At 35.2% G+C, this 12443-nt stretch overlaps 2 protein-coding genes across 14 annotated transcripts in view; one reads left to right on the forward strand and one right to left on the reverse strand.

Annotated features, from left to right (window-relative positions):
* Positions 1 to 12443, forward strand: part of THOC2 (THO complex subunit 2) — a 104346-nt gene that overhangs the window by 18282 nt on the left and 73621 nt on the right. For 12 of the 13 annotated variants that reach the window (XR_009050492.1, XR_009050491.1, XM_057719283.1 and 9 more), the window contains exons 3-7: positions 612 to 703; positions 4340 to 4391; positions 8406 to 8476; positions 9322 to 9443; positions 10010 to 10143. Coding sequence is in view for 10 of the 13 variants with exons in the window: in XM_057719283.1 (XP_057575266.1) it covers positions 612 to 703; positions 4340 to 4391; positions 8406 to 8476; positions 9322 to 9443; positions 10010 to 10143 (471 nt within the window). In the remaining 3 variants the exon portion in view is untranslated. Of the gene's footprint in view, positions 1 to 611; positions 704 to 4339; positions 4392 to 5937; positions 6069 to 8405; positions 8477 to 9321; positions 9444 to 10009; positions 10144 to 12443 lie in introns of those variants that run through there. The other variant, XM_057719293.1, reaches the window with a different exon arrangement.
* Positions 1716 to 2510, reverse strand: LOC130842615 (40S ribosomal protein S3-like). The gene has a single exon (XM_057719294.1). It carries the CDS (start codon positions 2485 to 2487, stop codon positions 1756 to 1758), a length of 732 nt encoding a protein of 243 aa, XP_057575277.1. The 5' UTR covers positions 2488 to 2510; the 3' UTR covers positions 1716 to 1755.

The following is a 12443-nucleotide window of genomic DNA, read 5'->3' on the forward strand; positions in this document are numbered from 1 at the left end:
ATGGAAATAGAGGAGAAAATGAGGTTTAGGTTTGGGGAGAAATTTCTCTGACAGTGGGATATGGGTAAAATTAGATTTTATATTTACTGCTATTCCTTACCTGTTGTCAGTGTAACCCTGAGTTTGAATTGACTATAATCTGAATATAGTTAGAAAAATCTGTGACTCTCCTGGTGAGAAGAATGGTTAGTGTATATTCACTTGCTGGAGTTCTGTGCAGTCATTAAAAATAATTTAATAGACTTTGGTAGCACGAGGAAATGCTTTTAAAAGTGTTTGTCGGGGAATCAGAGTACCAAATGATGTGAACTGTGAATGCAAGTATGTAAAATATGTAGACATATAGAAAAAGATTGGAAGGAAGTGCTCAAGCAGTAGTTATGTTATAGTAGTGGAGTCAAGGTTAACTTTTTTCTGCTCTTTAAGTGTTGTGTTTTTGTGAAAATAAAAGGAAAAAATCTGCTAGAGAAAAGCATTAGAAGTATATTTTTCTTAATCATTATTGATGGTTATAATAATTCTGAGAAGTAAGAAATATGTAGATCTTCCCCTAGAGGGTCTACCTTTCATGTTCAAGAGACTTTGTGCTTATACTATTTTATGTTTGACAGATTTCCAGCAAGCTCTTTACGAGTTATCATACCATGTCATTAAAGGAAATTTAAAGCATGAACAGGCATCTAATGTTCTTAATGACATCAGTGTAAGTATATATATATATTTTAAATTAATTTGATAATTGTTACATATTTCTTTTTACCTTTGATATAAGGATCCCTGAAGTGTATAACTTGTGTTTCATTTTATTCAGAATTATAATAGTGAATGTTTCAAGTTAATATTGGTAAGCCATTGTTGTTAGACAGAAATATAGGTATTTTAATCTTTTTCTCTGGTTGTGACTAGAGCAGAAAATATTAGGTAAGTTGAGAGGGCAAAAAAAAAAAAAGCTCCCATAAAAAATAATTTGGTTAGAATATTCTTCTCCCAATATAGCATAACAAAGCACTTTCTTTTGTTTGCATTTATGTTTAGAAATTAAATATATTTTAAAAATTGCAGATTAAATTATTTTAAATTGAGGTTGCATGATTCTTTTTTTTTTTTGAATGTTCTTTATGCTTTCCTAGAGTTTAATGGTTAAGAGAACAGTACATAAAACTGTGGATTCTAATCATAGCTCTAGAATGCTTAGGCAAACTTGCTTCTGAGCACCAGGCTCTTCATCAGCATCGCAATCGAATTCCCTTTTAGAGATGTTGAGGATTAAATGAGAACATATATACCTAGAAAAGAACACCACCTAGAGCACAGTATAACCCAAAGTATAATGGTCATTGTGTTTTCTGTGTGTAATACAGAAAACCATCCTAAATACATCCTTCTAAACTAAACCTCTAACCCTGAACTCCAGATTGAGTCAACCAAGGTGCTGTCTTGCTAACAATCAGCCTTCCCTGTCACCAGGTTTACTCCCCCAGAAGATATTTCTTTGGTTACTTCTGCTTGGGTCTTCCTGCTCTGGTTCTCTCCTCACAAGTACAGTCAAAAAACCAACAAGATTTAGGGAAAGCACAGAAACACTGTGAACTAGGCAGCCCTGAAAATCTATCAAGCAGTGCTCCCACGGGGAGACACGACCATCAGTCTGAATACTGGATATATAGTCAGGCCACGTATCTTTTAAAAAGATTTTATTATGGGTCTTTATAGAGCAACATCCAGACTCCAGATCTAGCAGCCAAGGAGACCCTATTATGCTGTGGGTACCGGCTGGGGTATGGCTGGCGGCTCTGGCTTCCCACCCTTCTGTTCAGAGATGGGGGTTGTGGGCAGTATTTCATCTTTGGGTTCCACAATGCTCACGTGATCAGGCAGGGGCTTCTTAGGGCCAATCTTACCAGTTGGGTCCCAAGGCAGCATGATCTTTCCCTTGACGCCCAGCACACCCTGTCTGAGCAGCACGTGGCGCACGGTGGTGTCAACAGAGTAGTTAACAGGGTCCCCACTGTGGATCATCAGGCCATCCACAAACTTCATGGATTTAGCCCTCTGTCCTCGGAGTTTCCCCGACACCACGACTTCACAGCCTTTGGCCCCACTCTCCATGATGAACCGCAGCACACCATAGCAGGCCCTCCGCACAGCAAGGCCTCCTAGGAGTTTGTAACACAGAGACTCTGCCTGGGCAATGGCGCACAGACCTCTTGTGGCCACCTTTTCAGCGTAAAGCTCTACACTGCCCTCAGGGAAGCCAAATCTCTTCTGAACCACAGCAGTCAATTCCCGGATTCTCCTGCCCTTCTCACCTAGAACATTCTGCATCCTGGTGGCCAAGATAATGATTTCTGTCCTGGTTGGTATAACTCGGACCTCAACTCCAGAGTACCCATCTTCAGCCAGCTCCCGAGTGAGAAACTCGTTCAGTTCAGCTTTGAATATGCCATCAGCGACAAACTTCCTCTTCTTGGAAATCTGCACCGCCATCTTGCCGCTGCGCGCCGCCGAAAAGAAAGCTGCATGATTCTAATGTTCACTTGACACTAATTTTCATGTTGTTTGTTGTTTGCGTTAGAAAATAATAACTAGATTTTCCCCTAACCTTTAAGTGGTTATTCTGTTTTACTCTGTTATTTATTAGAGAATTTAAGTTACATTCAAACCAGATACTTTTCATGGTTGCTTGGTATTTGAATTGAAAGATGAACTCTCAAATTGTAAGGGTGTTTATTGTAAAGCAGGAGTTAAGTCTCATTTTTTTTTACAAGTGGTGTATTATTCTATTATTATTATGCTGGGTTTTACACTTGTATAAATAAAATTATCTGCCCAGTTGAGAACAGCTTTCATAATAAGTATTATTGAGGGTGGTACCTAGAGTTTCTTGATATCAGTATGAATTTCCCGTGTACTGCTTTAAGCTTCTATAGCCTTTTTCTTTGTATGATTTTTGTGCTTTCCCGAGGATAGTCTTAAGGACTTTCTATGTTTAGTTGTTGTGATTTTTCCGCCTCATGTTGAGATGTATTTGAGCAGTAGAGGTTCAATATGAGTTTCTCTTTTACCCCTATCATGTCTCTATCTGATGAGTTTGTGTTGGAGTAGTCTATTTCTTCAACAATTAGTATTCTGTGTTTGAAAACTCATCTTGCTCTATAATTTTGGTGTACTTGCATTCAAGTAGACATAGCCGAATTTCATAGCCCTTAAGAAGAGACTAATGTCTCATGGGCAGTTAAGGTTATTTCATTCTGTAAATTGGGCATCAGTATAGGGTTTAGTGTGTTAATGGAATTTGATTCTAACTTTTCCCATTTATTGAAAGTGAATAGTCCAAATGAACTTAAAGTGTGTTTTGTTCTTACTTAGCTTACCTTTCTTTGAGTCCTTAGTGAGGTACACACACACACACACACACTTACACACTTCTACAGCTGGATCCTTTGTCATGGCTAGATTCTCATAGTTCCATATCACATTGTCCCATATCTTAACCATAGAAACATATCTTTTGTGTCTCTTACAGCTGCCAGTTTTTTCTTTAGAATTATATTTCTTTCCTTTACTCTCTAAAAATAGGCTAATTTTAGGGTTGCTCTAGTGCCAGCAAGCTAATTGCAATAATTGAACTATGATCCATACTAGTGGAAAATGGCTCTAAAATTGGGCGTGGGAGTGGGAAGTCAGGAGACAAATCTAGGATAAGTGCTGACGTTTTCATCCAGAAATGAGGGGAGAGTTTTGGGTCAGTTTATCCAAAGGCTGCAAACATCAGTGCATAAAGAAAATAAAGATAGGTTTTTGGTAATTATTTTTATCTTCAGAGAATCTTGAGTTAAGACACAACAGCTTGTAATTATTATTGCGTTTTTTAGATTTCTGTCCTGATTATACTATGATTTTTGCACAGATTAGTGTTGACTCAGGCATGAGCACAACATTTAAAGTTTTAGATGAAAATTGTACTATTTTTAACAATCTTGCTTTAGGTAGGTGTAAAGTACTCCAAATTCCAGTGGTTTCTGACATGAAACTTCATTGGAAAAATGTTACTCATTCGTGTTCTTTATTATTTCCTGAGGTGCTTGTTTAAGTTTCTTTCTTTTTTTTTTTACTCAAGTTATTTCACGGTACACATTTAAACATTTTTTTCCAACCATTATCTCCCTTTTAAAATTTTCTCTATATTATGAAACTTGAAGTATTTTATTATTTGTCAACATAGTGGAATTAGGGTTTTGTTTTTAAGTTTTACTGAAGAGTGTTATTCTGAAACCATAATACTTGCTAGTGTGCTCTTCTAGTATTTACTATGAATAATTGTATTTTTTAAAAATAGGAATTTCGTGAGGATATGCCCTCCATTCTTGCTGATGTATTCTGCATATTAGGTAGGTATTAATAAGCCTTTATTTCACCTGTAAAAAGTGTTGTTTGATAAATTAATGTACTGTGTTAAATAAAATGTTTTCTTTCAAACTAAGTATTTTACAAATGTTTCTACAAATCTAGACTATATTTTTTTTACTTTGTAGAGAATATAGTATTATAAATCAAATGTGAGTATAATCACTATTTATAACTAGCTTTAAATAGTTTATAATTCAAATGGTTTGTTTTTCAGAATGTATTTTTATATAAAATTGAGCTAAATTAAGTCATTTCAAGTAAAAAAGCCAGGTTTTCTGAAGTTGTTAGTCTGAATTACTCAAATTTTAGTAACCACATAATATTATTCAATGCAGGTTATCAATGAATGTGAGAATCTTAGGACACTCAAGAGAGTTTACTTTGCTGTTGTACTCTTTTGATTCTTCTTAATTTTAGAAAGAGCAAGAAGAGCCAAAGTAATCAAAAGTACTTTTGTTTTGAGGATGAGAAACCAGCTTTGCAAATAGCAGCTTCTCTATTTGTGCAGAATAAATAAGAATTCATGCAAGATAAGAAAGGAATATTTCTTTGACTTAGAGCAAAAGGTAGTGTCCCTCCATGGGAAGCATGGATTTAAAAAATAATGTATATTACAAATTTATTTCTCTGATTTTAAATCTGAATTAAGGTATCTTTGAGCACAGTTTTCCTCATCAGTCTTATGCTTTCTATAACTTTGATCTATTAGAAAACATTACCAAACATATTATATTCACTTTAAAATAAGACTTATCCTCTGAGAGTTTGTCAAGCTGGAATGAATTATTTTAGCTCATTAATATTAACTCTTAGAATTAGATAGGTTACATAAATGTCTTACTGAGCATCCAGAATTTGATTGCGACAAATTTAAATGCCTGGTCCTTGATCCTTTAGGATGTTTAAGATTTTATAACAGCAGTAATGTTGGGAACAGGTCAAAATGTATGTGGACTGTGAGTGGTAAATGAAAAGAGCAGACCATTGACTTGGGGACTGTATGTCCCCTTTTGGTTTTGTTTTCCCTGGCATAATTATTAATTGTGCCTTCTTTCAATCTTAAAACTATCCTGGTTTAGATGGTAAAGTATTTGTTCATGCTGTCTATTGGATTGATTGATTTACGCCAACAACAAAAACCTTTTAAGCTTAATTTTTAGAGCAGGCACTGAACGTATTATATTATGTTACAGATAAATATGAGACAAGTTTCAATTTAAAAAATTATTTGTTTTTACTATAAATTTGTAAGACTTAAAAAGTGATTTGTAGGTACCATTTTGTGGAAGCTGTTGTTCCTTGATAGTGTCAGGAGTACATTTTATGTCTTTCTTTGGGTAATCATTAATTATCAGCTTACTAGTAAGTTCTAGTAATTTCTTTTTTTATTGACTTATTTTATTAGGATGTATTTTCCCTTCATAGTTACTTAATAATATGAATTATTGTTACAAGTTATTGTTTTTTACTAGTAACATGAGTTCATGAAGATGATGTTTGGTTGCTCTTGGGAAATTTCTTTTAGCTTATCCAGTCCATTTTTACAATCAAGATTAGGACGGCACACTTGGAAAGAGAATTTCCCTCACCTGCCCCCTCACTCACCCACCCCCACCCTTGGCAGAAAAAAAATGATCCAAGGGTGACCCCAGACCAAGGTAGGGGAATAGGAGTAAGAACTCGAGCTCTCTCTGATAGTAACGATGATAATTATGATGATGGTAACAGTGATGATTATGTAGGCACCATCTTGGAGCACCTTCTGTATGTTAAGCATTTAATTTCATTTTAATCCTCAGCAATTTCTATCAGGTAGGTGTATGGATCAGAAAATTGAAGCTCAGAAAAGTGATTTTTCAAGGCCACAGAACTAGTAAGGCAGGGTTTGAACCTGGGTCTTTTTGGTTCTAGAGTCCATGATCTTTTTACTACATCATGTTATCTAATATTTTGACAGTTATAAGAGAAATCAGTGCTGTACTTTCCTGGTTAAGATAAAAATTTCCTTTAAAAGACCAATCACGTAAGTGTGAGGGGGCCTGAGAGCTGTATTAACCCTAAAGGAGAGTCTGATGTAACCTTATGCACTGATGGGGCCTCTGAGCTGGGGTAGGTGATTGGTGATACTGGGCCTAGAGTTGGAAATGGCTCAGGGCTTTTTAGTAAAATCAGAAATTAAAGAAAACTTATTAGGTGCTGATTTGGGGTTGAGGAATCAGGAATAATGAATGAATAATGAATGGTTTCATGAGTTAGAACAAAAAGAATAAAGAAAACAGGGAAAATGTAATTAGGATAATAGTCCTGTATTGATTATTGAGATAGTTTTAGCTAAGAAGTTTACTGAGGTCCCATTAAGAATTTCTTAACATGGTCAGAGCTCAGAAAGTTGTATCTTAATTAGGTCCGATGGCTAAGGGGAGGGTAGACTTGACTTGAAGAGGATGAACCTGCTACCCAAACGGTCTCATCTTGGGGACTTTGGAGGTAGATCTTAGGGACTGTAGGGCCTCAGAGGGTAGATAGATATTGGTTAAAAGAATAGGCCCAATTTAGTCCTGATCCCTCAGGTTCGGTATCCTTGAAGTTCTAGGCTGAGGAGGGACCAGAAGAGCAACTAGGAGTCCCTGGAAGGGATTGCTGAGATATACAGGGATTAAAAGTCTTATTGATAGATTGAAATTGTACTGCAATTTACGTTGTATAAATTACACCCCGAAATTCCCTTAATATGGTTTAACTGACTGTGTGCTTAGCTATAGTAGCCAGAATATTGGGAAATGGCACTGTCCAAGGAAAAGTGGACAATGGCCAGGAAAATGTGGATGTTTTTAATGATAGGTTCTCTTCTCTTTTGATTCTTAGTGATGGCAATAGAAAGTAAACTGAAGCAAAGCAGTGGTAGGATGTCTGTCTAGGGGGAGCCCTAGAACTCTTAGAGGACAATTTTTATTATATCAGTAAAATTGGTGCCTTTTTCTATAGCACATTCTAAATATGAGTTTATTTTATTTTATTTTTTTTGAGTTGATTTTAAAACTAAGGTAAAAGGCTAATCATGTAAGGGTGAGGGTGTGTAATCAGTTAAAACAATCCTGAGATCAATGTTATAATCCTGCTAATCCTGGTAGAAGTTCTTGATGCTTAGCATTTAGAGCTAGTTATTTTATTTCCTCTATATTTTAGATCAGAAAATTGTTTGACAAATTTTTTGAATAATGTACTGGAACTCAGGGAGGTCTCAGTTTTTTTTAAGAAAATATTTCAGTAGGAAGAAAACGAAAATCTTGACTGAAGTTCTGTTTGCTGACTAGAATTGTAATTCAAAATAAAATGTCAAAAATATCTTTTAATACAGTTTTCATAGAGTTGATGGCCAAATAGCTTGGTTAGAACATGGTACATGGTACCAAGGTGGCCAAAGTCAAGGGTTTGATCTTCATGAGTAATAGGACCTTTAGTATTAGAAGAGATCTTTGTTGTCACCCAGTTCAACTTTTCACCTTAGCATCTCTGACATGTGGTTGTTTAAACTTTGCTTGAATGTTCCCACCCCACCCCCCTTTTTTTTCTTTGGCCACACTGCGTGGCTTGTGGGATCTTAGTTTTCCAACCAGGGATTGAACCTGGGCCCTTGTCAGTGAAAGCTCCAAGTCCTAACCACTGGACTGCCAGGGAATTCCCAAGTGTTTCCATTTTTGGAAACAGTATTTTTTGGAAGCTTTGTTAGTTACAGTGCCTTAGCACATAGCTCCATAATCAACTTACCATTTTATGGATATACCATTGGTCATTGTTCAGTATCAGGAGAAATTAATTCTAAATATTCATATGCATATGAAGGACAGCTTATGTTTACCACAGTTTAAATTTTTTCCCCAAATTCAGAATGAGGCATTTTAAATTTAGTTTTAAAGAAAACAGGTATCTTATTATAGTTCTGGAGTCTAGAAAAATCAATCAAACTTTCATCTTTTTTTTCTTCGTCATTATAGATATTGAGACAAATTGTTTAGAAGAAAAAAGCAAGAGAGACTATTTTACACAATTGGTATTAGCATGTTTGGTAAGTTTTAAAAACTACTTTCCATTTCTAAATTTTATATGGAGTGATTGTAATCACAGTTATTCAGGTTAATGGAGGAGGATATTGACATTTAGTTGACTGTTCATTATAAGGTGAGATTTGGGTTTTGAAATGGAATGCTTTGTAAAATTAGACACACTAATTATTTCTGTGAAATAGGCATGCTACCATATCACTTAAACTATCTATACATATAAAACCTTTGGTGATATTCCTGACTTGTTAAGTTCTTAACTAAGGAAAAGGTAAGCATCTATCAAGTGAGTAGAAATGATGTGGACAGCTTTTAATCTGAATAATTTTTCATAAACTATTAAGCAAGGAGAAAAAGAACGGAGGTAGTTTAAAAATAATAAATTCTAGAACTTGTCATAAGCATTGTCTAGCAAATCATTTTATGTTCATAAATTTAGAACCAAGGAGGAATGCCATTACTCAGACCTGGAAGAATGTCCTTGTCTTTGCTGTACTAGAATTTGACTTAAAAGTAGAAACCAAAGAAGGCTGAGGTGCTGCATTAAAGAAAATTCAGTTGACAGACTCAATTTTAATCAGAGTTACATCTGTAGTTCTTGTCATTTGTAGGCTGTGTACAGCATGCCTATAATTTTTAGTGAAGTTTTTAAAAGCTATATGTTTCAGTACTTGGAGAGTCATCATTTTTGTTAAATTGAAGTTCCAAGCCTTTTTGTAAAGTTGTTGATGTATATATATAATGTGATTTTAATATTCTTATTTGGGAAAATTATTTTGAATGTTTTAAGATTGTGGATGCATAGTTGGAATGCTGAGGAATAAATGGCCTTTAATATTTTTTAATACAGTATTTAGTTTCAGACACAGTTCTAAAGGAACGCTTGGATCCAGAAACATTGGAATCCTTAGGGCTTATCAAACAATCACAGCAATTCAATCAAAAGTCAGTTAAAATCAAGACAAAACTCTTGTAAGTACATGTATTTTTATGTTGCAGATCAAGTACCTGAGTATGTTTTTTAGTTCTAATGTTGAATACCAGAAGTTTCTAAAGGTGTTTTGAAGTTTTTTTGAAGTTGTCGTTGCTGTTCGCAAGTCTTGGGTTTTTTCCTTTTAAGAGTAGCCTATGGTTGAGTCAGCAGTGAACTTTAGCTGTGTGTAACCAATGTTAATTTTTTTCCATATTAGAAGTTAAAATAATATTCAATGCTTTTATTACTACCAATAAAATAATTTACAACTATGACTTTACTCTAGGGTATATTCTTATCAATCATGGAAATAGTGTTATGTTATTAGCAATATCCTTTCCTTGTGTAGCTGGTTTCCTCTGTGTAATTAACATAAGGTTGTCCCTTATGAATCACTGTTACTTTCTATCCTAAAAAATACACAAAGAGGTAAACTTTCAATTACTGTTCTTATAATTGTTTTATATGAGAGTAAGAAAATTCAATGAGAAGAGTATATTACTCTTATGCAAGCTTGTTAATTGAAATTAATTTTATCTTCTTTATGATGTTTATCTAATTTCAGTTATAAGCAGCAAAAATTTAATTTGTTAAGAGAAGAGAATGAAGGTTATGCCAAGCTGATTGCTGAATTGGGGCAAGATTTATCTGGAAATATTACTAGTGATTTAATCTTAGAAAACATCAAATCTTTAATAGGTAAGACATATCTATATATAGTATGTGTTACTAAGATGAAACTTTTTACCTGTTGAAGACTATCCATAAAGACAAAATTAGTAAAAAAATTGGGGATGATATTTATAATAAATCTTTTTGTTACTCTTAGCTTTGTGTTTGTATTAGTTTCTGCTCTCTAGTATTTTTATCTTTAATTTTTAAGTATTTTCCGATAATTTTATGGAGGGCAGAAAATAAGTAAGCAAATGTGAAATTTTAATAAAATCTTTGGTGAACTCTTGAAATGTGGAGATGTTTAGTTCTTTTGAACTTGATTTTAAAAATACCAAGCAACTTCCATACACATTTTAGCTTTACAACAGTCTGTTAAAGTAAGTGGAGCAGATGTTGTAAAAGCGTAACAAATAGGAGTGTTACTTTCCCTACCTTTTAAATAGAATGTCTTTAGCATTGTTCTTTCTATTTGCATTGAGCATTTGGAGGAAATAGCTGGCTTCTATAGAAAGGAGGAATGAATGATAGAAAAATAGGGTAATAACTGATTTTTCAAGAATGGAAAGAATTTTTGCTATTTGTTAGGTGTTATGCTGTCTCAGGGAAGATTTTGTAACACCTAGATGTCTTAAGTTTTGAGACCTGTTGGAGAAGTCATGTTTCCTGCTTCACTGGTTGTATTTTAGAGGATGCTTATGCTCAATTCTCAGTTCTTTCTCTGTTTTTGAAATTTATGTATGATTAAGAAGGAGAGAGGAGGTGTCCCAATCCTTATCCCCTTTCTCCAGTGGGGACCCAAATAAAACTAGATTTACTACAGTTATCTTTGTTTTTAGCTTAGGCTTTTGGTGACCAACAGATATGGAGGTAAGGAGCTTTTAGCTTAAACTTACCTTTTTTCTTTGAAGTAAGTCTAGTTCTGGCAGTTGATTTAGTCTCTTTGCTACTTTCTCCCATTTTCAATTTAATACCAAGACTGGCAGCCCCCTAGGGCTGCAGAGCTCTTGCTTACCTGTGTAGCAGTGACCCATTTAACAAAAAATCCTCCGGTAGGGTTTCCTTTCTGTTCTTTCCAGGGTAGGCTCTACATTTTCCCTGCAGCATTTTGATCTAGTTTGAGATGTTTGTCAGTACTGCCTTGCTATAGGTTTCTCTTTCCTTGTATCCTGCCATACACTCTCTTAAGATGGTATTCCCCACATAAAAAATTCTGTGCTATATAAGGTCCTCACATTTTTTTTTTACTTTATCTGCTTATCTGTTGACATCTCTTGTCTGTCCTTCTATTTTTTTTGTCCTTGTGAGTTTATACTTTTTTAGTCCTGTGTTATTTTGGGAACATTTCAAAGAGGGATTTTCTTGAAAGTATGCTTTTATCTAACTGGGAAAAATGTACTCTCTGTACTTTCTTTTCTTGAACTTTGTCCCCATAGAGAACAGGTTATGTTACTGTCTCTGAAGAACAGTGTGGCAATCACAATTGCAAGCTCATGACTCACATGGATATTCCATGAGTATAAACAATTTGGTTTCTTGTATAAATCTCTGTTCTCATCCATCAAGTATACTACAAAGCACGGTAGCCCAGAAGCACTCAAATGGCACCTCTGCAGTGTAGCCTTGTATGGACACCCCACCTTAACACTCCCTGTTGTTCACTATCTTTCTTGTGAGCACTTAACACCATATAATGTGCACTATATTTTATGCCACACCCCCACTGGAATGTAAGTAAGCTCCATGAGGACAAGGATTTTTGTCTGTTTTATCTGGTACCTCTGACCTCAGTGCCTGGTACGTAGCTGCTGGATAAATAACGTGTTGAAAAACGAATGAATGTTTCCTCCTTTCTAGTAGAGTTTATACTGATTCTTATCCTCTTTTCCCTGACGTGGAGGGTTTGAGAAAGTTCATCTCCCTGGCTCAGTGTTTATTTCTCTTTGGCTAGCTGATTCCCCCCTCTCCCCCATTGTCTGAGAAAGGAATTTTTCATTGACATTAAAGTTGAGGCTAAGGCTTCAATTCCAGTGAGTACTCACTCTTCCAGTGTTAGAATTTATTGGCTTCCCCCTCAGTGCAGACTCCAGGCAGGCCTTGTCTCATCTGGCCCGAGCAGTTCACTAACATAGCATCCTGCTTTTCATGGCATCTTTGGATGAGTTTCCTCTTGTTTATTCCCATTGCTTTCTCTTTAGGAGCAATCTAGACTGATAACATCTCATGCAAAACTATCTCAGGTCTGATCTCCTTCACCAGCCATTGGCAGAACTGATACCTGGTTTGGGAGACATGCATTTTAGATATACTTATATTTCAGGGTACTT

The sequence above is a fragment of the Hippopotamus amphibius genome, chromosome X, assembly GCF_030028045.1.
Source record: "Hippopotamus amphibius kiboko isolate mHipAmp2 chromosome X, mHipAmp2.hap2, whole genome shotgun sequence".
Classification (NCBI taxonomy): domain Eukaryota; kingdom Metazoa; phylum Chordata; class Mammalia; order Artiodactyla; family Hippopotamidae; genus Hippopotamus; species Hippopotamus amphibius.